The sequence below is a fragment of the Equus quagga genome, chromosome 5 (assembly GCF_021613505.1).
Source record: "Equus quagga isolate Etosha38 chromosome 5, UCLA_HA_Equagga_1.0, whole genome shotgun sequence".
NCBI lineage: Eukaryota > Metazoa > Chordata > Mammalia > Perissodactyla > Equidae > Equus > Equus quagga.
The window spans coordinates 111675036-111700322 of record NC_060271.1 but is presented as its reverse complement, the minus strand read 5'-3'; the positions used below and the strand labels follow the sequence as shown (position 1 = coordinate 111700322).

General features: G+C 41.4%; 1 protein-coding gene across 10 annotated transcripts in view; it reads left to right on the top strand.

Annotated features, from left to right (window-relative positions):
* The window catches only part of LTBP1 (latent transforming growth factor beta binding protein 1), a 383440-nt gene extending 361019 nt beyond the window's left edge, over positions 1-22421 (top strand). For all 10 annotated transcript variants that reach the window (XM_046660943.1, XM_046660948.1, XM_046660942.1 and 7 more), the window contains 3 exons: positions 16437-16559; positions 20113-20262; positions 21437-22421. In XM_046660943.1, the coding sequence (XP_046516899.1) occupies positions 16437-16559; positions 20113-20262; positions 21437-21618 (455 nt within the window). In that variant the 3' untranslated portion in view covers positions 21619-22421. The remainder of the gene's footprint in view (positions 1-16436; positions 16560-20112; positions 20263-21436) is intronic.
* Positions 22422-25287: the final 2866 nt, after the last annotated feature.

Below are 25287 nucleotides of genomic sequence, written 5' to 3'. Positions count from 1 at the left end.
GTGATGCAGCAGCTGCTGGTCCTCAGACCACACTAGCAAGGTTCTAGAGATATCTAACAGCATGCAAATTGATTTTGTTAAAAGCGACTTTAATTCTGCTATTAATTTTTCAAAGAGGAAGCAAAGAATGTGCGAATTTTAAAACTAGTTTGTGGGCCGACCCCATGGCCAAGTGGTTAAGTTTGCGCTCTGCTGCAGCAGCCCAAGGTTTTGCTGGTTCGGATCCTGGGCGTGGACATGGCGCTGCTCGTCAGGCCACGTTGAGGCGGTGTCCCACATGCGACAACTAGAAGGACCCACAACTAAGATATACAACTATGTACTGGGGGATTTGGGGAGAAAAAGCAGAAAAGGAAAAAAAAAAAAAGATTGGCAATAGTGGTTAGCTCAGGTGCCAATCTTAAAAAAAAAAAAGAAAAATCTGGTTTGTTCATAATTTATGTCATTGAACCTGTTAAATTTGCTGTTCATGGATATCTTGATATTTGAGAAAGGACTAGATTGTCTGTTTGTTAATATAAGCACTGGGTTGATCCCTGCCTGCCAGGCACTGAACCTTCCAGTTTGCCTGGGAGTGCAGCACTGCTTGGGGGAACAATTAGTTACTGATGGAAACAGTGCTGGAGGAATTTGAGGAGTAAATCGCAGCACTTGTCATCGGCTTTGAGCATTAAAGTGCAGTGTAAAGTAAAGCTTTGGCTCCAGAGCAGGCTTTCACACTTCTGGTCCAATAGGTCATGGGCACTAATTCTTGCTAAGGCAGCAGCTCCATCTGAGAATACTGGTAGTTGGAGGAGGTGGGAGTGGCTCTCTGAATCGTGTTCTCTGAAGTTAGATGGCATCTTGGGGATTGGTGCCACAGGCAGGAGAAATGAGCGGAGGGTGATGGATTGTGTCAAGGTCACTTTACATGAGGAGAATTGCACAGTTGTTTAATTCAGTATGTTTCTGGGGCTGCTTAGGATCCCATTTTAATTCTCAGCTAAAGTCTTAGAGGCCAGACACCAGGCGTGAGGAGAAGGCTGCAGCTCATCCAGGGCAGTACTGCAGATGCGACTGTGGACAGTTTGCTGAGGTGGCCATGTCCTCACAGCCTCCCCCTCCTCAACCTCTGGAGGCCTCCGTTCCCTTATTCCTGCTCCTGCCTCCTCTATCTCTCCTTCCCCTTTCGAAGCCCTCTAATCCTGCCTGCTCTTAGAATGTTTTTTTGGGAGGATCGGGGTGGGGGGACATTGAACGGCTTTGGGATGATCCTCAAATGTGGACTTTTGATCATGATATCATGCCAGCCTCTGCGAGAAAAAGATATTTGGAAAACCAAGTCGGGGAAAACAAACCACATATCCGTATCATAAACAAGGGTGGTCATTTTTTGAGCTTTCTGGGAGTTTTCAGTGCTGTGCTAGAAGGAAATCATAAGGATGATTATCAGAACTTTGAAATCTTTGGTGGATGTGGAGTTTATTGGAATATGAGTTTTCTATCTCCACTGTAGAAAAAATTATGATAGCTAAAATGCATTTAGCACAGTGCCAGGCACTATTCACAATACTTTCCATCTATTAAGATATTTAATTCTCCAGGCCTCCTTATGAGGTAGGTGTCTAATTACCTCCTTTACCTGGAGAAGCTGAAGCAGAGAAGATTGAGTTACTTGCCGTGGCCGTATACCAGTAAGTGGCAGATTCAAATCCAGGCAGCCTGGCTCAGCATCCGTGCTTTTAATCCCTTCAGTGTTACTCCAGTCCCTTTCTCTCCAGGGTCTCAAAGCACATCTTAAAGTCTCCCTTAGAATATAAAAGTAACAAAGTGAAAAATTAAAGCTGAGATTTTTAAATTTTCGCATACCTTGTGTGCTTAGAGAAGAGACAAACTACATCTTTAGAGCTAGGCAGTAAGCTTAGGAAAATTAGAGATGGTGCCTAAACCTACAGATTACAAAATATGTAGGGTGCCGTTATCTCAGGATAAAAACTTACTGACCTACAAATGAAAGAAAATTAAACAGATTAGAACACTGGGATCTAAAGTTACCAGGGATCCCAGTGTCTGTGGTTATCTTGTTAAAATAATTGACTTATTTTAAGTAAATTGGACATAAAGACTTGATAAACTCTTGATCTAAAACTGAAGAAATTTTCCTCATAGGACACTTAGTGTGTTGGGAGAGTGCCACCTATTGGTGGTATGGTGTACGGCACCCCAGATGATTAAACCTCTGAAGTACTCTTGATGAGAGTCAGGCGTTGAAAGATGAGCATGGTTAAAAAAAAGAAAAACTCTAAGGAAACTGAAGTGCCACAAAACAAATTGGCAAATGTTAAAAATAGTTTCATAAAACACTAGTAGTGATCAAAATTCAGAGGCATTTGTCCTTAGTTTTGCTGAGAGAGCAGCTTGAAGATACAGATATATAGATCCATTTGATTCAAAAATTCTAGTGCCAGGAATACAGATTATCCTTGTACTTGAGTGCTAGGAAAAAAGATATAATCAGGAGCAAGCCCCATGACCAAGTGGTTAAGTACACGCGCTCTGCTTCAGCGGCCCAGGGTTTCGCCACTTTGAATCCTGGGCGTGGACATGGCACCACTCGTCAAGCCATGTTGAGGCGGCATCCCACATGCCACAACTAGAAGGACCCACAACTAAAAGTACACAACTATGTACTGGGAGGCTTTTGGAGAAAAAGGAGAAATAAAATCTTTAAAAAAAAAAAAGATATAATCAGTATAGCGTAGGAGAGTTTAAAATCAATTCTGTCAGCAGGGAATTGGTGGATAATTTTTGGCGCATCCATAGAGTGGGAAATACTTTATAGACATTTTTTTAAATGAGGCATTATCTATAAATCGTAATATAGAATTATGTCTGTTATTTTTAAACAAGACAAAGAACAGCATGTTTAGTAAACTGTTATATACAAGGTGCGGTTAGGAGTAAGAACCATGTCTGAAATACCATACAAATTATTTATAGTTTACCTGTTTTCAGTTTTAGTTAAATTATTTACATATTCCTTCATTTTGCTATTTACTGAACACCTATTATGTACTAAGAACAAACTTTAGAACAGATATACAGTCTTTTACGTGAAATATAAAATCTAATTCTGTAAACTAACATAATATGCAATTATGTTGCATTGCTAAGTAAGAATAGTTTATTCCTAAATATTCTCGCTTAAATGTGTACATGATATCCTTATTTAATAAAGTCACTGTTTGCTATGACACAAATTTTTGAATACTTCCAAATAGCTAATCTATCCCCAATTTTTTCATATGGTTTTGCAAATGTGAAAGAATTTGGACTGTGTCTGAACAGTTGAGCTAGTGATTTCTTCCATATCCGTGCACGGCTCTTACATGTTCCCAAAGATCTCAGTGTAAGAAGTTTCATAATACCCTTGGAGGTGTGAAGGAAGACAGGGATTTGACTCATGGAGTAAACTTGAAAAAATATTGTAACTGGGCATGGTTGCAAAAGGCCTTTCAGCAGTCCTAGTTTAAAGGCTTTTCCAAGAAATATGTTTCCAAAGAATGTTAATAATAACTTTGGAACATCTTCCATGTGAGGCACAGTGCGTGGTCACCGCCTTCAGCTGAGGCAGTCCAGGGATCTCGTTCTGCTTTTGGCACTGCTTCTGTCAGTTGCACTGGACAAGTTACTGCAGTCTCCTTTATCCAAAGCTCCGCGCTCTTTTGCGAGGTTATAGTAATTAGTACTCTGAGTATGAAAGCATTTGTCATTTTGATCGTAGATCCTGAATATTATGATTAAAGAGTGTGTAGCTGTTAATAAGCTTTAGTGGAGAATTAAAAGTAAACTGGAAGGATCCAAAAGGCCTCCTAAATTGAGTGGCCAATGCCTGCACGCAGAACGTGTACACTGTGTACACACAGAGTGTCCTCTCAGTGGTGAGTGGTCCAGCTCTTTGGGGCTGAATTCTTAGTATCCACGGAACTAGATTGAATAGGATACCATATGAAATGGCAAGTAAGCAAATTCTGTTGTTTCTTATTGAAAAGGTTCTTTTATTTACTGGAAAGCTTCCCCTTACGCCCCTGGAAAAGGGTGCAAATACTTTTCTTACTATAAAACGGTTATTGCAAAAGAAAATTTAGTAATGAGTTATGCACATCTAGCTTTGTCGTTTCATGTGATCATTACGTTGGTTTCTTCCTTTGTAAAATGGCAGTAGCAACAACACCGGCCTCCGAGGGTCATTTGAGGGTTAAATGTGATAATGCGTGCGAGATGCTTAACATGCAGTAAATACTTCATAGGTGTTAGTGATGGTTATAAGTCAAAGCCTGTTCCAGGAAATGAGCTGAGCTAATGATTATTCCCCACTGCTACCTTGTTATATGGTGCTAGAAGTCTCTTTGACAGGAGGCAAGAATCAGAGACATTGAGGGAAGGGAGAGCGTTTGGGGACTAATGCAGGGCCAGATACCTCTGTGGACCCCCAGAGAAGCTGCTTCTGTGCCCTTCCAGGCTCCTAGGCCACCTGTAAATCATAATGTCTGAAAGAGACTTCATGCCTGGAAAGGACCGTTTAGTGTTGGGGTTTAAATGAACATTCAGTGTATTCAATTTGTAAATGTTAAAACCCACATTCTCCTCAGAATGTAAGTTCAACTTACACATTTTGTCATTCTATTTATAAGTCCAATATTTTTATATAGAATGAGATCGATTTTTATTTTGTCATTAATGTTTATATATCTCTAGGAACAGGTTAAACTTTCCTTGAGAGTTCTTTCTATATCAAAACTCTATTAATTAAATCTCTAACACTGGTCTCCATTTATAAGTTTATGTATTTAATTTTTTCTCAAGTACTTTCTATATCTGAGCAGGCAGCCACAGTCCTAATAAGGATTTTCTTCTTAAGTATTTAAGCAGCTCTTACAAATCTAATAAATCAAACTTAAAATGCAACGAATTGAATTCCTTAATAAATTTAGATATCGATTACCAACTTAATCAAGTTCTCTTAATTCTTATTCAATGTAAAATCCTAAATCTAAAGTCAGTTCTGTTTCAAATTGAAATCACAAGTCCTGTCCATCAGATTCTCTATTATATGATTCTCTTAAACATTGTAGACATATGAAATAAGAAAAATAACCCACTGCACTCTAAAACTTTAATAGATAAGTATTAATATTCTAAACTTAATGTATGTCATTATCTGTGTAGCAGAATTACCATCTTAGGTCAACTGACGTCACTGGGTGGGCAAATTCATACCTGTGATTAAGTCAGTTATCAATGAGAGAATTAAGACTAGCATTTGGGACAGTTACTCACAGTGTGAGTCAGGGCAGCCAAGCATGAGATACAGAGCACATTCTGCTACTGCCGTGTTAACAGGGGATACCAAATGTTTCTCATGTATAGTATTTTTTAATCAATATCTTCCATTGCACTGATTGTCAAGGGAATAATAGGGCAGATAAAATTAATTAATAAAAGCTTTTCTCCAACTACACATGACTCCCCCCAAGAATCAGATACTCTCTCCTAAAGAGATGTGCTCACCCCTTGAGATTTCTGACCACACCGATGGCTCAGACTGATGGCTAACCTCCCCCATCCCTGTAATAAAGGCTGGCGTATTAGGGTTCTCCAGGAAAACAGAACAAGTAGAGATTGATCCATTCATTCATATAAAGAATTGGCCCATGTGATTATAGAAGCTGGGAAATTCAAAATCTGCAGGATTCGCTGATGGTGTGGGAGGCCCAAGTAGAGCTAGCTTCCAGTTCAAAGGCTGTCAGGCAGAAGGAGCCAGTGTTGCAGATGGAGTCCAAAGGCAGTCGGCAGCGGGCTGGAAAATTCTCTTACTCAGAAGAGGGTCAGTCTTTCTGTTGCATTCAGGCCTTCAACCAATTGAATGAGGCCCACCCACATTATAGAGAGCAATTGGCTTACTCACATCCACCAAGTTAAATGTTAATCTCATCCAAAAACACCCTCACAGAAATGCCCAAAATAATGTTGGACCAACTACCTCCGGGCATCGCATGGCCTTGCCAAGTTGATGCATGAGGTGAGCCATCATGACTGGGGCTGAGAAAAAGGTTGCGAGCCAGTGAAGGAAAACATGTGCATTTTGTGGACCTTCTGCAGCCCCCACTACCATCCTATACACATTTAAGGCGGGGCCTTAATTTTCAGTTTGGAGCTGACTGTTGTTCCTTTTCCATCCCCAGGTATCTGCTGGAGAAGGGTGGGAGGATACTCAACACTTAAGCAGGGCCCCCTGCTGGACAGGGCTGTTCCCACAGGTCAGGGCCTCTTCCACCAAACCCGCAAAGAGATGCTGGACTTGTGAAAGGGGATGAGTAAGCAGGAATGAGTGACAGAGAAGCCAGGTGCCAAAAGGAGGGACAGTGCATCAGAGGAAGAATACTAGAAATAAAGCTGAAATGTGAGGTTTTTTAACAACCTTGTCTAGGCAGATGCCTTAGAGAAAGCAAGTCAATCACATTCAGGTTATGGTCATATTGTTGTCATTGATTAAAAACATATTAGAAGAGGGGCCGGCCCCATGGCATAGTGGTTAAGTTGACGTGCTCTGCTTCAGTGGCCTGGGGTTCGTGGGTTTGGATCTCAAGTGCAGACCTACACACTGCTCATCAAGCCATGCTATGCTGGCGTCCCGCATACAAAATAGAGGAAGATTGGCATAGATATTAGCTCAGCAACAATCTTCCTCACCACAAAAAAAAAAGAAAAGAAAAAACATGGTTTGCTGCAGAGTAAGGAAAGTTAAAAAAAAAAACCTCTGATCACAGGGAAAACTTACTCCATTTCCTGCTACACTGAGGAGTGTCCTGGAACAAGCTGCATTTCCCAGACCTGATTCCCTGGAGTGGTGAGTCAGTGAGTGTTCTGAATGCCAGCTGGGAGGACCAGCGGCCCTCGCTGGACTGCAGACTCTGTTTTGAGAACTGCTTGAAGCTATTGTCTGAGCGGCCTCGACAATTTGAGAACAGTTTGACGTGTGAGGCGTTTGATGAAAAGATGACCAGTTGGTGACATGAGCACTTCTGGAGTTTGTGTACACTTGGATTTCGGGGTGTCAGTTTGATTCGGTGCTTATTTTCATAAGAGCTATACTGCGTTGAAGTGCTAAGAAAGTATTTGGCCACCCTCTGTTAGATAAAATATTCTGAATAGAGACTAAATTTCGTTATGATTATGATGGCACTGATGTCCTGTTAGAATCTTTCTAATTTAGAGCCAAAGTAGAAAAATGAAAACATGCATGTAAAATGGACAATCTGATCACAGAAAGCAACACTTTTATTTTTAATTAAGAAGAGATCTAATTTATCTCAAAAATAAAATTTTTAGCAGTTTAAACTTTCTCCTTTGAAATCAGATTATGAACAGGCATTCAGTTTTCTAGAAACGCCTTTTTGGTGTTATCTTTTACTAGGTGATTTGCTCTTTAATGGAAATTTTACTTTCACATATTTCAAATAAACTTTGCTCCTGTTATGGCTTTTTTTCTCTTCAATGATAGGAATAGTTGAAACATACTCGAAGAAGGATGAACTATGATAAGTGGTACTATGAGAAAATCACTGTACATAATTGCTTAAAGCCTGAGATTTTGAATTCAAATAATGTTGTATTTATTTTGACCTTTTCTTAATTAATCTTATAAGACAACTCTGGCTAGAGCAAAGCTGCTGGCTGCCTGTGCCTTTAATTGCAGACCTCGTGGCCAGAGCAGGCAGGCCTGGCAGAGATGAGGGAAAGTTGATCTACTCTCCCTTCATGCAGCAGACAGATCATGCCTCTTACAACTGGGAGAAAAGCATCTAGAAAGCGCTTAGAAAGCCACCAGGTTCTTGTCTTCATGTTGACACAAATCTACAAGGAGCAAAAGCTAGGAGGGTAATTGTTTTGCTCAGCATCAGTAGCCAGTATCTTAAGAAAGAAGCAAATTACAAAAGATTAGCTCAGTGGGAAGCTTTGGACACAACAGTACCTTCTTTATGCTTCCTTCTGAGCTTCAAATCTTAGTGGCAAGCAGAGCTGTTGGAAACAGTTGTGCTGGTTGTGCACTGCTCAACCCTAGATGATACCATTCATGTGGTAATCTTTGAGCCCCTACAAAGAATAGCCGAAGAAATCACTGCCAGAAGGAAGAGCTACTAGGATGGTATCTGATTCTGAATAGACCCAGAGGGGAAGGTAAGAAGAGAGTCATTTCAGATTAGATAAATAGCGATATGTAAGAAAATCACAAAGGAGTGTTAGGGATTTTAAAATAGTTCAGTTTTGCTTTACAGTGTTGTCTTATTTCCTGTAATTGAATGGAATACGAATTTATGAATAATCTTATTGGCAATGTTTAGTGGTACTTTAATATTACGTCAATTATCTAGAACTTGCTCTTCAAATAACGATAACGGATTCAGCAGTACCTTTATCTCATAACTTTGAGATCGATACTTCTCAATGTTAATCAAGAGCATTTTGAACAAATATTGATGCAGCTTTTTCTGCTTCAAAACTTAAAAAAAGCAAGATTAAAATAAATATTCTTTAAAACACAATTGTCTTTACCCTTGTATTTTAGTAATGTTCTTTTTTAGTAGAAGAGAACGTTATTTTGAGAATTTCTCCTGACTTCACCTTTGGAATATTGTTAAATTCCTCTGGGCCTTAGTTTCCTACACAGAAAAATGAACGAGGGTTACACTGTTCATGCTTACGGTGTGTTCAATTCCGTGACTGTCATTCTGAAAACATCAGGCGCCACCTGAAGGCAATAGCGCCATCTAGTGGTGATTACCTCATATTACAGCCACAAGTTTCACTGACAAATTGTCTTCCCAAGGTTTTGCGGCCTAATAGTAAAAATTTTCTATTTAGAATCGTAGAATATGTAAGCTAGAAAGGACCTTAGAGATTAACTAGTCTAGTTTCCTCATTTTGCCATTTAAAAATAGAAAGGTTAGATGAACTCCAGCCTTAATATATATATATATATATATATATAAAATATTTCCCCTGTATTTTTTTGTTGTTTCTCTTGACTTTTTTTATTCACAGAACATAAAATTAAACTTTTTCAAGTCAGCAGTTTAATGGCATTTGGTACGTCCACTATATTATGCAATCGCCCCTTTATTCTTAAGCACACACTTAGCTCCTATTTTAAATAATTCTTACTTGGTTAATGCAAAAGATAAAATAATAGAGAAAATACAATCCCTCCTTGTATATAATACTTATTTGTAAGTGTTGACTTCTCGGCTGGTCACGTCAGGGTGGTGCTTAAAGAGCAGAAGGGGGAAATGAAATGGTTTAGCTGTCCTTACAGTTAGAAAAATATGAAGCAGATTGGTTTAGAAAATTAACATGGTGAACTTTCCTCCTATTTGCCTCTCTTTTTATTGTATTGTTCAGTCTTATCAAATATTGCAGGGTACCTCCTTCTTGATTTCCTCTGAGACTGTCTAAATGTAAGACTTTATAATGTATTTCTAAAGCCCAGGATATTTAGAAATGGGGAAAACCTTTCATGTAATCAGTCCTTAATAAGAAATTCACAAGTTATTAATCATTATTTTAAGGTTTTTGTGTGTGGCATAATTTAATACTATTACAAGTGTATAAATTTTGAATCCAAGTTTTAGAAAGCAAAGGGAACCCCCATTTTTGGCATTCAGACCCAACAAGTCTCTCTCTTCGGTCAGAGTCTGGCTAAATAAACAGCAATCTGGTGGGAAATGCTGAGTGTGACTGAACTTGGAAGGGCAGCTTTAGGTGAAGGGTGGGGGTGGGGGAGCTTGACTGGTCTGTGGCCCTCTGGTTTCCTTAGAGCATTAACATTTGTAGGAGTCTCGCAGAATGTAAACCCTGCCAAGACTTTGGACTTCATTACTTCCCTGTCCTCAAAAAGTACAATTTAATTGAACATTAAGCAATTTGATCTCTTTCACCTAATAAATCGAGCAAATTCAATAAACATAAATCCTGCTAATGACAGAGCTGACCCTGGTAGGGCTGAGCTCCTCAGCATTCGTGCTTATTACTCTCCCTGGAATTTAGTCTCGAATGCTTATTGCCTAACCAAGTGCTTACCTGATGCTTATGGTCTAGGCAATGTATTTAATAATTTTCTTCTCAGAGGTTCAGAAGGGCTGCTGTGGAGTAGAAAGAACATAGTTTGGCAGATAGATCAATTTAGGTTCAGATCCCGCCCCTAAACTAAGACAAGTGATACCATAAACCTTAAGTTTCTTATTGGAAACAAAAGGAGCTAATTACAGTTATTTCATAGGGTTGTTCTGAGATTTAAAGGAAAAAGTGTCTGCAAAAGTACACAGCTCCTGGCACATGGCAGCTTGAATAACAAGCTAGTCAACTTTCCTTTTTTTTCACTTGAGGAAGATTGTCGCTGAGCTAACATCTGTGCCAATCTTCCTCTATACTTTTGTATGTGGGATGTTGCCACAGCATGGCTTGATGAGTGGTGTGTAGGTCCGTGCTTGGGATCTGAACCCGCGAACCCTGGGCCACTGAAGCAGAGTGCGTGAACTTAACCACTACACCACCGGGCCGGCCCTGTGAACTCTCCTTTTTTCTCTTCTCTAACAGGGATCTAGAGTAGCCAGTGTTGCCTGGTTGGCTGGCACTCTTGTATCTCTAATGCTTTCTTATCCATTATATATGCCTGTGACTCGCTCTGAGTTACCGTCTCTCCTCTCCTTCACGTGGTTAGCTTCCTTCCTCTAGACTCTCCCCTCCAATGTGAAGCCTTCCACAGCTCTTCCTGGCTGACTCTAGTCATTACCTCTTCTGTGGTCCCCATAAGCTGTTGACATGTCACCGTGTGCTGCCCTTACAGCCTTCCTGTCTCCCACACCCCACCATGCCCCTAATATTCTCAGCCTCTGGTTGAATGAGTGAATGAGTCAGTCAGTCACTGAAAGAAACAGTTGCCTTTAATATCACCGAGGCTAAGTACCATCATCCTGTTCAAGAATTAAAGCTAAAAAAAAATGTGTCCAGGGGCTGGCCTGTTGATGCAGCAGTTAAGTTCACACATTCTGCTTTGGCGGCCCAGGGTTCGCTGGTTTGGATCCTGGATGCAGACCTGGCACTACTTGGCAAAAGCCATGATGTGGCAGGCATCCCACATATGAAAAAAGTAAAGGAAGATGGGCACAGATGTTAGCTCAGGGCCAGTCTTCCTCAGCAAAAAGAGGAGGATTGGCAGCAGATATTAGCTCAGGGCTAATCTTCCTAAAAAAAAAAAAGTCCAGTCCCAGGAACTAGCAGGTAGAGAAGCAGTTCTAGAACCTAAGACTTTTGACTCGTGTCCTTTCTCCTTTTAGTATACCCAGTTTTCTCTCATGACTCAGCAATTTTAATATCCGGGAGCAAGGTTCTTGCCTGTTTACCAGGCGTGGTGAGTAAGTGTTCATTCTCTGAGAGGGAGCGTAAGCGGACAGACCCCAAACAGATGTCCAGTTCCACAGGTGTGGCATTACCAGGAGAATCCCTTTTCACCTTCCTTTCTCTGTCATTAGTACTGGATGCTATGTTCTGTAAATGACCAATATTTTTCTAATTTCGTAGCTTTTGCTAATTGCAGTCTAAGAAAAATGCTTGTTATACTGCTGTCTCAGCATGTACTGGGGTAAATATTCATTCCATTCTCCCCGTCTCCTCCCTTCATTTCCTGATTGTGTGTATGTTTTCCAAACACCATTGTCAATTAATAATACATGTGGAAGCTGTAAGAAAAACATCTCGTCTCGAAATTTGAGCAAAATATGATCCATTTTTCTTGATGCCCAAGAACTGGTTCTTGTTTCCCCTCTATTTGAAAATGATGCACTTCAGACTTTAGAGCCCTGATGTGTGGAGAATGAAATGCAGCCTCTTCCTCATTTCTAAAAGCAGCTGAATTTAATCCGCCTCAGAACTAAAACTTTACCTCCCAGTTTCCTCAAATGCCAGAGTGGCATTGTGACATGTGACTGTCCAGACCAGCCCTGCAGATGTGTCTGTCATCAGGAATGGGGATTTCCTGCCAGGATGTAGTAATGTGCTTCCCATTGCTGCTGACAGCAGGGGTCCCAGACCCACTGGCTCCAGGGGGTAATTTTTAAACTTTTTTTCCAAGTTAAAGTGAAAATCAAAGCAGTACCATCTGTCATGTGAGTCTGCCGTGCCAGGGAAATGAGTGTGATCAGTGGCCTGGATCCTGTTTAGACCACTTACTGACGGTGTCCCACACCATCCCATGTGTGTCTTTTATAGCTTTGATCAAGAGCTTACCATTTGTGCTTGGGGACGTGGGGAATGCAATGAGGGGGCTTTGAGGTGTGAATATTTCCATTTCCTATTCATTTCACATTCGTATTTGGCTACAGTCTGGACGAACACAACATATGGTATCTCAGAAATGGTATTTGCCTCACAAAGTACAAGCCCTGCTTAGCAAAGCTATTCCTTTGCACCAAGCCCCAGACAAGTAGGTGGTTAATTGTTGTAAAAGGTGTTTTGGAGAAGGACAAAGACTCTAGGGACAGAAAATGTGTTCATCTCCACCCTGCGAGCTGGATGAAGTAGCAGCCGAGAGATTCTCATGGTCTCTCGTGGGAAGTTGTGGAAATAGTTCAGGGATCTACTCTTCCCAGGCTTTGTAACCTCAGCCAACCACAGTTCACTGCATCTCCAAGCTGGACTGTAGCCATGACCGAGCCCTCCAGAGAACCAAGGCGAAGTAACTCCAAGCTAGAATGGCTTCCAGTTGTGGCTTGGGGTGCTCAGAGGCCCAGCACATGCTAGAATATACACGTGCTCAGATTCTGAAGATGATACCTTGCCCAAGACTCATTCGAAAACTGTGATATTCCAGTTGCTCCCTTGGAAAATGATGAGAACCCTTCTGTCTACTCAAGACATTTCTAAAGGATTCAGGCATACACTAAGAATTGTTAACATCAGTTTTTCCCCTATACTTTGAGTTCTGTTGATCTGGTGTCAAAATGTGCTATTGCTCATACTTTGTCACTGCCCAACCAAGTAATTAAATTTGCCAAGGCAGTCGATAATTTTGTGTGTGTTGTTTGAGGTGATCCCCATGAAGATATCTTTCTCTGTGTGCTGAGCTAGACTTTCCCTCCGTCTTTTTAAAAATTGCAAATAATCTTGAAACAATATCTAAAAACCTCTGGAGTCTGCACTTTCATTGCTCTTAATTTACTGCACAATCCTTTGTCCATTGACAACTACTTTTAAGTTTTGCTAACACTAAAATTTATATCAATCATTCTGATACTGTCTTTGAAAATCCTCATTTATTTCCCGAAGTTCAGTAGGAACTTAGTGATTTTGCCTATGAGAAAAAATTATAACCTCCATTTTCTTGGTGCTTCAAAATTTATGAACAGTTCCGTAACATTATTTCATTTTTTATATGTCAACACAGAGGAAGGCAAACAAGAATTATCCCCGTGTAACAGATGTGGAAACTGAGGCTTGCCCAAAATTGCTGAGCTGGAAAATAACTGGTACAATCAGGACTTGAGTCGTGGCTTCTGCCTACAAAGCCCACGTTCTTTCCATTACTCCATGCTCGCTTCACCCTTGACCCTGGCCAAGCACAAGAGCAGATGTGTGTGACAGGAGAGGCAGCATAGATGGATTAGGGTAGACCCATCCACACTCCCAGAAAAATAACTCAAAATGCACGTCCTGGTGTGGCTGGGACTCTAACGCATCTTCAAATACAAAAGAAAGTGCATTTAATGCAGAAATTATGCTTTGATAACTGACCAAAGCTGTCTTGAAGTTTGGAATGTTAATGTGTTAGAGAAAGTAAAGCAGCAAAGGACAGTAAGTTCTAAAATCTTAAAAATGTGTAGCTGTGGAAGAAGGGAGGGGAAAGAAGATTCGGCGAGACCCAGACGCCCCACCCCATTACTCTCCTCTGCTCCCCTTTACCAGCCTGGGTCAAGTCAGAAGGCTTCCTTAGGATCCACCTGGTAGTGCCTGGACACAATCTTGAGCTTGCTTGCTTGATGCCTTGGCTATGCTCTTTCTCAAAGTAATCCCAGATATCTTTTCCTGTAAAGTGAATTCTACTCATCTACTTAGTTTCAGGTCATGTGCCATCTTTTCCAGGAAGCTGTTTCTCAGCGTTTCACAGGAACAGAAGTCTGTTCCTCCTCTTCACTCCTCTCACGTTCGATCCCTTCCTTTTGCAATGCTAGATGGTGAGAGCTTGGAGAGTAGAGAACAGCTCCTTTCTTGGTGGACGAAGTATGGTCTAGGGAAGAGCATAGGACCAAGGGACGGACAGCCCTGGGACAGACAGCCCCACGTCAGGCAACAGATCCGGGACCTCGTGTCTCAGTGAGGCTTCCCTGACAGCCAGATGTTGGAGAGGAGCGTGCTCAGCCATCTCTGGATTCAGTTTTACAAAATGAAAACGTGAATGAGTTTATTTTTAATATCCACTCTTGATCATAACTCTTGCTTGGATATATAATATTGAACAAGTCTCCCTTTCAGATGTACGACAAACGGATATAAAAAGCCTTGAGAGAAAATGACCTCAGCTCTTGCAACTTGTAAACTTCTCAGCGACCTTGCTTTTGCAGGGAAATCCTTAATTCTTTGTTATCAGACTTGAAGCAGTAATGACAACCATTTGTGTTCTCTTTGTTTGAAGTTGAGTTTTTTTGAGTCAAGGATCTTTTTCTGCGTTCAGCTATTTCTGTAGTGAAATTAATATTTCTCATGAAATGGTTTCACGCAGAAGCGTTGGAGTGTCTAGGCTCTTTATGTTGTTCCTAGAATGCTTCTGCACAAGGGGAATTTTAGGAAGGCATAGCCATAATCCTGCCTATCTGGTGGTTCAGGTCCTTTCTGGCCTTGCACTTCCTTTGTGCACTTCTGGGAGAGAATCATGTGTGTTTGTGTTCACACGCATGCTTGCGCACATACACATGCCTTTGGCAATGAAAGAAAGCCTCGAGAGTTCATGCTATTGCCTTAGTGCATTTCTGTAGTTTTGTATGTTACAAAAGGAAACAAAATAGAGGAAGACTCCCCCAGTCTCTGGTCCAGGTGAGTGTGGTTGTCGCCTTGCGTGTCTGCCCTGAAAGTGTCCATCCAGTCCTGGGGCCTGCTGACCTGTATCTCTTGGTTCTGGCAGAGCTGCTGAAGTCTGGGGAGCCCCAGAATTTTCACCATGTGCTAGATGAATCCTTGGGCAGTATATTTCTGTAAAGCATGCATTTAGAACATGAAGTTATCCCTTCTAAAGCTTTCCTCTCTAGACCTTCAAAATAATTCTCCCAAAAGCAGGCAAGAGCCCGGAACCATGAAATGCGTTGAAAGCTCAGTAACCCCAGATCAAATGGAGAACCAAGATCCCATGTGTTAGGTGGGTCCTGTGAGGAAGACTAAAGGAGAGTTGAGAAGTCAGATAGCCATGGGGCTGACCCGGCTTAGACCTGGAATATGGCCTCAGGAAGCGGTACCTGCCGATGAGTCTATCTGGGTGCAGAGAGGTAAAGACGAGAATTGCGAAGGAGCTGAGATAGTGTAGGAGAGGCCCAGTGTTCAGTGTGCACGCTGGAGCTTCATTACTGAGTTCGAATCTGGCAATGACAACTACCAGCTGTCACTTAACTGCTCTGTGCTTCTGTTTCCTCATCGGTAAAATGGCGATGATGATAATACCTCTTCACAGAGTAGCATGACTTTTTTAGTGAATTAATGTGTGTTAAGTGCTTAGAACAGCACCTGGCACAGAACAAGCAATATGGGGCTATTAGCTATTATTATTGCTATTATCAATCCTACACTATTGTTATCATCATCACTATAATACTATTCATATAGACCACGTCTTGAGTATAGAGTTAGAACAGTAGCTACTAAATTCAGGTGGTACCCAGTAGCATCCTCGCTTGGTTGTCTCACTTTTGGAACACCAGAGAGACATTTTTTCGGTCTCTAGTGAGTGAAAAAGTACCTGTCTGTAAGTATAATTACGTTATACCTCTAAAATGTTTTGATGGTAACATTTCGACAATGGGTTCAGAGGAAGCCGTTCTTCTGAAAGGCCTACAGCGCTCAGGTGCCAGCTCGGATTTTCAGCTCCTTACTCCCGTGGGATATGTTCTACCAGCTGTTCAGCTACTATTTTCGGTCTTCAATTTAGAATCTGAATTATATTCTCCAGCATTCATCGTCTGTGAATGTACAGAGCTCCCCTAAAGAATACTGAGACACGTTCCAGGCTCCGTGGTGTGGGGGGTGGGGAGGGGGGCACGTGCCCTGGCAGAGTCCCTGTGCTCTGAGCTGGGAGCAGGTGCGTCTGGGTGCCAGCAGACAGCGATGGTGTGTCACGTTGCTTGTCATGTCCTTCTTAGATGACTACGCCCAGCTGTGTAACATCCCCGTCGCGGGACGCCGGCAGCCATATGGACGAGATGCCTTGGTCGACTTTAGTGAGCAGTACGCTCCACAACCTGATCCCTACTTCATTCAGGACCGTAAGCAAAACTTTTCAGTTACCGTGAAGCTCAATTGTGGTGAAAGATTCGTCAGTGGTTCTCAAAATGTAGTCCCTGGAAACTAGTTAGAAATGCAGATTTTCAGGCCACACTCTAGACCTGCTCCATCAGAAACTCCGGGATGAGACCCCGCGATGTGTTTCAGGGGCCCCCTGGGTAATCTTTGTGTCTAAGTTTGAAAACCAATGGATCAGATTATTAGTCTCGCTGGTAGAGATGCTGTTATGTTTACTGTCCTCAAAGAAAATTATCTTCTTATGATTTCCATAACGAAGCCATTTTTTTTAGCCATTAAGTGTTGGTCTAGTTTGAGGGCCAGGGTTTTCTTGAAAGCCTGGTTAGAATTGTAGTCTTTTCTTCATATAAGGAAATGACAAATGTTAACTGTACTGAGTTGATCCTGACAAGTATTTTAGAGTGGGACATCAAAAAATTGCTCTCCTGGCCAGAAATTAACTTTTAGAATCCACTCATGAGGGGATTTATTAAGTAAAAACCATGTGCCTGCTCTTCCTGGATTCGTGAGCAGAGTTTTCATGTGGGAAGTGGAGCGCGCATGTGCACACCTTGTTCCCGTTTAGAAAGTAAATGTCTGAGGAAGCCGCACAAGGTGAATGCTTCTGGGGGGGAAATCAGAGCTTTCAAAGACAGGCTAATTATTTGAAGTCTGAAAATTAGGATGGTACAAAATGAAATATTAGTAGACCATAAACTGTGTCCCTTCAAGCCCGGGAATAGAAAACACAGATCCCAGCTGCCTTGTCCACATCTTCCAGAGGGGCCCGCCTCACGGTGCATAAAGCTGCACCAGGTTTTCAAGACGGACTCCCTGTGGACCAGGGAGTTGATGTTAGGACTTTGGAGATGCTGCTGAATTACAAAATACAACAGAGCTTTGTCTTTCTTTGCGTTCTGACACCTGTGCACAAAGCAAGCTGGCCATGACGTGGCTCCTGAGGAGCAACACGAGCGTTTGGATCCACTTCAGTTCTGAGTCGAAGAGTTTTTTCTTCCTTCCCTTTTCCTTTCTCCTTCTCTTTCTCCTCTCCCTCCCTCCTTGATTCCTTCCTTCCCTCCTTTTGTTTTTTGAAGGATGCAGTGTGTTGATCATCCAGCAGAATTAAGAGTGCTTTAAAATTTACACAAAAACAGCATTCTATCAATCCAGCCAGGTTGATTAACACAGCTGTGTACCCTCCACCCAAGTCTGGAACATTGGCCCCTGGTGCCCTTTCCCAGTGCCCTCCACCCGCCAAGACTACCCACTCTCCTAACTTTCTGTCGCCTTAGGTTATTTCTTTTAATCAATAACACGTCCCCGTGCACTGCTTCGTGGATGTGCCCACATGCACTCATAGCTGTAAGACTGTGTGCTTATGATTTTCTATACTTCTCTGTATGTATGTTACAGGTCAATAAACATTTACCTTAAAAATAATAGAAAGGAAAAGAAGAGAGAAGAAATATTAAGGTTGAAAGAAAGCCCAGTTTCCCTGCACTATAAACCCAAATACCACGTTAAGTCTGTCTGCGGCTCTGACACAACCCGCGGCCGGTGTGTGTAGCCTCCATCGCATTATAGTTCAGATTCCAGGAATTTTAATGTTGAAATGTTCTGGCTTATGTACCTTCTTTTTTAATACCGACATTGCTTTAAAACTCTTTTTTAATTCACTACAAATGTTAAGGAATAAACTTGTTGGTGTCACATCAGTTTCCTCTTTAGCAACATAGGAAGGTGAGACACAGTTCCAAGACCTTCAGCTCTGCCTACATAATGACCTTTACATTTCTTACAAGTTACAGAGAAATAGCTCCTCCTTCCCAGATCAGGAGCAAGGGCCTTCTGGCTCTGCTGAGGAAATGATCCTTCTGGGTAGATAGTAACATAGAGGGAATGCTGAGGTTTCTTAGCGCCTTTATGATCCACCACATCCTGCCTTCTGGTTATTTAAGAAAGTTGAGCTGATGGCTGGTGGTCCCTTTAGGTAAAGCAGTATTTCTAAAACTGGAATCTTTTTCCAAGGTCAACTTTTTCTTATAAAGGACCAGAGAGTAAAATTTTTAGGCTTTGCAGGCGTTGTCTCTGTTGTAGCTACTCACCTCTGCTGTGGCATCAGGAAGGCAGCCACAGACAATATGTCAGGTCAGCGAATGGGTGTGGCTGTGTTGCAGTGAAACTTTATTTACAAAAATAGGCAGCCGGCCAGCTTGGAGCAGGCGCTGCAGTTTCCTGCCCGCTGTTTTAGAGTCTGGTAGAAGCGTTTTGGGGAGTCTACTTGATATGTGTATACGAGTTTCAAATTTAATTTCATATTTCAATTTCTGTGATAATTAAATAATTTGACTAGTTATAAAGTCAAAAGGATTTTGCCATGATACATGGAATTTGAAAATAGTTTCATAGATGGGGACGTTATTTTCTTAAGTCACTATTTCTCACACCGGCTTTGGGAATCTGCTGACATGGTCTTAATGGCCTGTAATGTTTTTTCCCCCTTTAAAATTTTAAAAAGAGCCTGTCATGGATGTATTACTCAATTTTTAAAATCGCTGAGTTAGACCTTGTAGCCTTGCATAAGCCATGATATGTTGCTGCCCCCTGCAGTCCCACTGGAGAATTGCTTCAAAGGCTAGATGGAAGGTTCTGGCTGTATTTTGATATTTTTTTAAAGCTTGTAGTGGTGAGGTTCGGAAGAGGGGGAGGAGATGAAAAGCCGCATCAACAGGGTGTTTGGGCCACTATGGATTTATAGTGACAACTTTCCTCCCTGGAAAGAGAGCTAGACACTCTCCATGGGTGGTTAAATTGTTTCTATATTACTGAGCTCCAGCTCTGACTCAGCTTAAAGATATCTAAACTAGAAAAACAGCCTAACAAGAGCTTCTTTGTGTCCTTAAAAAAAACTTTTGGTTTTCTAAACAGCAATGTGGTGTACTTTTCTCATTTATCAGGATGTTTTGAGTCCCTTTTACTGCCTTTATCCTTTGATCCCCAGAGCCCTTTCGTAGGGGGGCTTCCTCAGCCAGAGCAAACAAACAGGCTTCAGCAGGCAGGGCCAGCCTGGCTCACCTACTCTGGGGAACTCCAGGGAAAACGCACCGCCACAGATGCCCATGGGTCTTTGAGCAAATGTCTCCCGAACTCTGAGAGTAGATGCCACTAGTTCCATCCTGAAAGATGTTCTGACATTTGCCCTCCTGAGAACTCAGGAAATTTGGAATTCTAGGTAAAAGCTTTTAATAATTAAGGGCAAAACAATGTTACTTGCTTTATCATTTGATGCAATTTTAATACAAAACATCAGAATTCAAGATGTGGGGCTAATCTGTACAACATATACAAAGGTTTTAATACTTGATGCTTAATATTGTATACAGATATATTCCATGTTAAATTTTAATGCTGTCTAAAGGTTAAGATGTCTGAAATATGTATATATGATGAACCATAACCTTAATAATCATACAGATTTGAAAAACGGTGTAAGAGGTTGAATTTCTAACTTGGTACCTGTTCTTCCCTTTCCAGGGTTTTTAAATAGCTTTGAGGAGCTGCAGGCTGAGGAATGTGGCATCCTCAACGGATGTGAAAACGGCCGCTGTGTGAGGGTGCAGGAAGGTTACACCTGCGATTGCTTTGATGGGTACCACTTGGATATGGCCAAGATGACCTGTGTCGGTAAGAAGGATGTGTGTCTCATGGGAAATCGTTCTTTTCATGAGAGCCCCTGAGGCCAGATCTCATACAGTCAAGTATATTTAAGATAGATTTGCCGAGTTTCAGTTTGGGAAGATGAGAAAAGGTCTGGAGATGGCATTAGTGATGTTTGCGCAATGATGTGAACATACTTAACGCTACTGGACTATTCACTTAAAAATGGTTAAAATGATCAGTTTTGTGTTCTGTATACTTTGCCACAATTTTTGAAAAATAGAGTTGATGTCTCGTTTAAGAGTTCATACAGTGGAAAGTCCAGAATGTTCCAGATAATTACTTTTGCTCTTTTAAATTTAGCTTTTGTCTATGCACAACCAATGTTTTCCCTGAATGCCTGACATAAGCATAAGGGAGTGTAGATGTCTGGGGAAAAAAATACAGCTTCCATGGTAATCATTTTAGAGAAACTTCCTTCTAAAACTTTGCTTTGAGTTGCCTTCCCTCTTGTTTTTAAAAGGACAGTGAACGTACATTTATCCTTGTCTGTGTGATCAGTGTTGTCTTCCAGGGCCTGTTGGCCTTTATGCTAAAAGGCCCTTGACTTAAAGTGTTTTTTTCTGTTTTTTTGTGGCTCTTCTGCTCCCTTCTGTAGGAGCCCCTTTCCCCACTTCAGTTCTGTCAGTCTCATTCTCTGGTGGGTGTGGAACATAGGTAACCTGGGGTATTACAGGTGTTTCCAGTGCCTAAGAGCCTTTCTTTTCTTTTCTGTGGAAAGAAATCTAAGACGGTAACAAGCCTTTGGAGAGCTGCTCAGAGGTCTGTCTGCTCACTTGTTGGAGTCTTAGCTGTGATGCTCTTGACAAATCTACGAGTTCTTCTATACCCGTGCAGAGGAATCTAGGAGGTTTCAACTAGAAACTGTCAAGCTGGCAAATGTTTATGTCATGTTAAATAACAGAGAAAGAATTTCTAGAACCTTGCTGATAATCTACCTTTTTAAGAACTAGAAAGTCTTATTTATCTTGCTTGTGATTGAAACAAACGAGAATGGGAAAGTACAGTTTACTGGGGCGGGTAGAGAACAGCCAGGCCATGCTCAGGCCGGATGCCTGGACGCCTCAGGTAAGCTGCAGGTTACGTTTCCTTGCCAAGTGATAGTAAAGCTTGTTTACCCACATGGTGTGGCTTATTGCAGATGTCAACGAATGTGACGAGTTGAACAACCGCATGTCTCTCTGCAAGAATGCCAAGTGTATCAACACCGAAGGTTCCTACAAGTGTCTGTGTCTGCCAGGCTACGTCCCTTCCGACAAGCCCAACTACTGCACTCCGTTGAATGCCGCCTTGAATTTAGAAAAAGACAGTGATCTGGAGTAAAAGAGAATCTACATAACCGAAGCCCATATACCCTGCACTGTGTAAAGGAAAAGAGAGAAATGTATTATACTTGAGACATTGCACCTAAACCCAGAGCGTTGGGAACACGGAAACATCACGGAGTCGCGTGTCCTTGGAAGAGCGTGAGAGGATTCAGTGGGAGCCTGACTGGTGTGACAGACCAAATGGACATTTCTCTGAAAAACCAGTATATATAGTCTGTTCATATGTAAAATTCAGTGGAAAAGAGGCGGAACAGTGCTGTTATTTTAAACAGAAGGTTGTATTATTATGTTGTTTTGTTTTTTACTATTGCTTGATTAAATTTGGCATTTAAATAGTGGTGGAAATATTTTATATAATTTTCATTTTTTGGTTGTGCAGTTCCTTGGCTACTGTTTTTCTTCAGATTTTTTTTTTTTTAAATCTCAAGTGCAGAAGTCTTTGATGAAATATTGTTAAACTGTATTATAAGTATTGTTACACAGGGTTTTGCTATTCCTGGTCTGGAGCATTTTTAAATCCAAATTGTCTGTCCTGTGGAGCAGGCAGTAATTTTGTCTCAAAACTTTTATACACATTTGGAGAATATTTACAGTGTATTGTCTGATTTTAATGTCCATTCTTAGCCAAGCTGCTGTTAGGTGTCAATTGGATCCCTTTCCTACATTGAAATGGAAGAACTAATGAGCTTACGTTAGTATTGTAATGTGTAAAGTAAGCCCAGCAAAATTTTTGAAAACTTGATGATCCCAATATATTTACCATTGTATGTTAAAGCAAAATAAATCACCGTTTTTTTAGAAAAAATTCTACCTGAGCGTAATTGTCAATGAGTACATGTGTACAGGTTGTCTCCTCCCTCCCCCCACCCTTTGCTTTTATCAATGGTTCTCTACTAACGTAGGGTCTTTTACAGGTTAACTGTTAAATCTGTTAGATACATAATGGACTGAAATGTGTCCCCTCAAAATTTGTATGTTGAAGTCTTAACTCCTCATTGTCAGAATGTGAGTCTGTTTGGAGACAAGGTCTTTGAAGAGGTAATTAAGGTTGAATGAGGTCATTGGGGTGGGCCCTAATTGAATATGACTGGCGTCCTCATAAGAAGAGGAGATTGAGACACAGACACACGGAGGAAAGACTGTGAAGTCACAGGGAGAAGCAAGCCCTCTACATGCCAGAGAGAGGGCTCAGAGGAAATCAGCCCTGTGACACCTTGAGCTCGAACTTCTAGCCTGCAGAGCTGTAAGAGAAGGTGGTGTTTAAGCCGCCCCTCTGTGGTGCTTTGTCATGGGAGCCCTGGCCAAAGCCCTGCAGCAGAGATGTATCTAGCACGGGAGCAAGGAGTAACGGCTTTCAAGGTTTCAGCCCCTGCTTGATACACATCTACAGTCAGGCAGTTGTCCTATAACTTCAACTGAATTTCAGAATCCATTTTTTACTTAATAAAAGTATCTGAGTAAAACAAAAAACAATGTATACCCATACACAGCAGAAAATGTCCCCATTTAACATTTTCCTGAAAGACAGGCTTTTGGGTTTTAATGCTTTCATAGGCAGAATAATGGCACATCAAAGATGTCCATGTCCTGATCCCTAGAGCCTGTGAATATGTTACCGTGTGTGGCAAACGGGAATTAGGATTACAGATGGAGTTGCGGTTGCTAATCAGCTGGCCTTAATAAGGAGAGTATCCAGGTGGGCCCAATATAATCACAAGGGCCCTGAGACTCGAAGAGGGAGGCAGAGGAGGAGAGTGAGAGGGAGATGTGACTATGGAAGGAGTCAGATGCCAGGTGAGAAGGACTCCATTCCCCACTGCTAGCTTTGAAGACAGGGAAGAGGGGAGGGGGTATGAGCCAAGGATTGTGGTCGCCTCTAGAAGCTGGGAAAGGCAAGGTACCATTATTCTCCCCTAGAGCCTCCAGAGAGGGACGCAACCCTGCTGACTCCTTGACTTCAGTCCAGTGACACTTGCGTCAACTTCTAACCTATGGAACCATAAGATAACAAATGCATTGTTTGAAGCCACCAAATGTGTGGTAATTAGTTGCACCAGCAATAGAAAGCTAAAACAATACCCAAGCATCATAAAACATATCCCTCTCTCTCTCACGCTTTTCAACTGTTTATATAAGAGAAACTTATATCTCCAAAACTCAACGCAGCATTTTTTTTTTTTGGTGAGGAAGATTGGCCTTGAGCTAACATCCATTGCCAATCTTCCTGTTACTGCTTGAGGAAGATTATTCCTGAGCTAACATCTATGCCATCTTCCTCTGTTTATGTGGGATGCTGCCACAGCATGGCTTGATGAGCTGTGTGTAGGTCCATGCCCAGGATCCAAACCTGCGAACCCCGGCTGCCAAAGTGGAGTGCACAAACTTAACCACTACGCCACCAGGCTGGCCCCACAACTTGGCATTTTAAATGATGTGCTGGCACAGTCTTGTTATATTCCAAATATAACAGTTGGAATCACCATAAATGTTTGAAAAGCACAAAGCCTATCAACAAAGTGGAAGTGCACTGGGATATTGCTGGCACCAAGAGGCCTGCCGTGTCATACTCAGTGTAACCAGCCACCAGCTCACATGCTTGTTCTGAATGCATTTCCACAGTGCTTTCCATGTCTGAATAGCCCTTATTTTTACCTAGTGTTGTGCGAGTTCCCCCCAAAATAGAGCAAATGTCAAAAATTGTGAAAAGGAAGCTGCGTGAGTGTGTAAGTTGAGAAAAGCTATTACAGTGGAAGAGACAATATTACTGTGCACAAAGCAACTTTGTAAACCTCATTAACGATCAAGAAGAGGTGTTTTAAGCATTTTATATTCCAACATAGCTTTATTGTGTTCTAGCTGTATTTTTAGGAAATTGGTTGGGGGATTTTGAGGTGTATCATAAATTCTTTTAGCATTTCACACCGAACGTTTAGTTTTTACAGATTATTGACACTAAGCAGGAGATGCCTGTATACGTTAATGAAAATACATAGTTTTAAACGTGACTTCTTATATTTGGTGTAAATTTATTTCACAGCTCTGGAAAAAAATGTTTTGTTTTTGTAATATGCAATTCCCTTAGCTCCTTTCGGTAGTTACTTCCATTTTACTTTTAATGCCCAATTGTCCTCCAAACTGCGGGTTTGGGATTCTGTGGCAGTGGTCCTAATTCATTGGCCATGATGAGACAGGCACATAGTACAGTGCATTCTAGTCATTCATTATACTAATTATATCTAATCAATTATACATGTATTTTCCACTTGCCTAAGAATCTGGTCTCTTCCTCTGTCCATCCACGGAATAGGTTTCTGAACCTTAAAATACCAACAGTCAGTAACATTCTATTCTTTTGTCATAAACAACATTGCTCAAAAAACCTAGACCTTGCTATCTGATTTAAGCCTATGTAATTTGAAGTCATATTCTTGAAATCTGCCATGTTATTTGAAGTGATCACTAAGTACAAATCCAGCAAACCAAACCCTTAAATATATCAAAGTTACTTTGCACAATTTCATCATTTATAGCTCTCTAAAATATGTTTATAGGTTAAAAAAATACCTTAATTTAGCTTTAGTATTTTCACACACAAAGAACTTGTATTTGAATCCTCCTGGTAAATCTTAATGTCCCCTTATTGGCAGCAATGACAAATCTGATG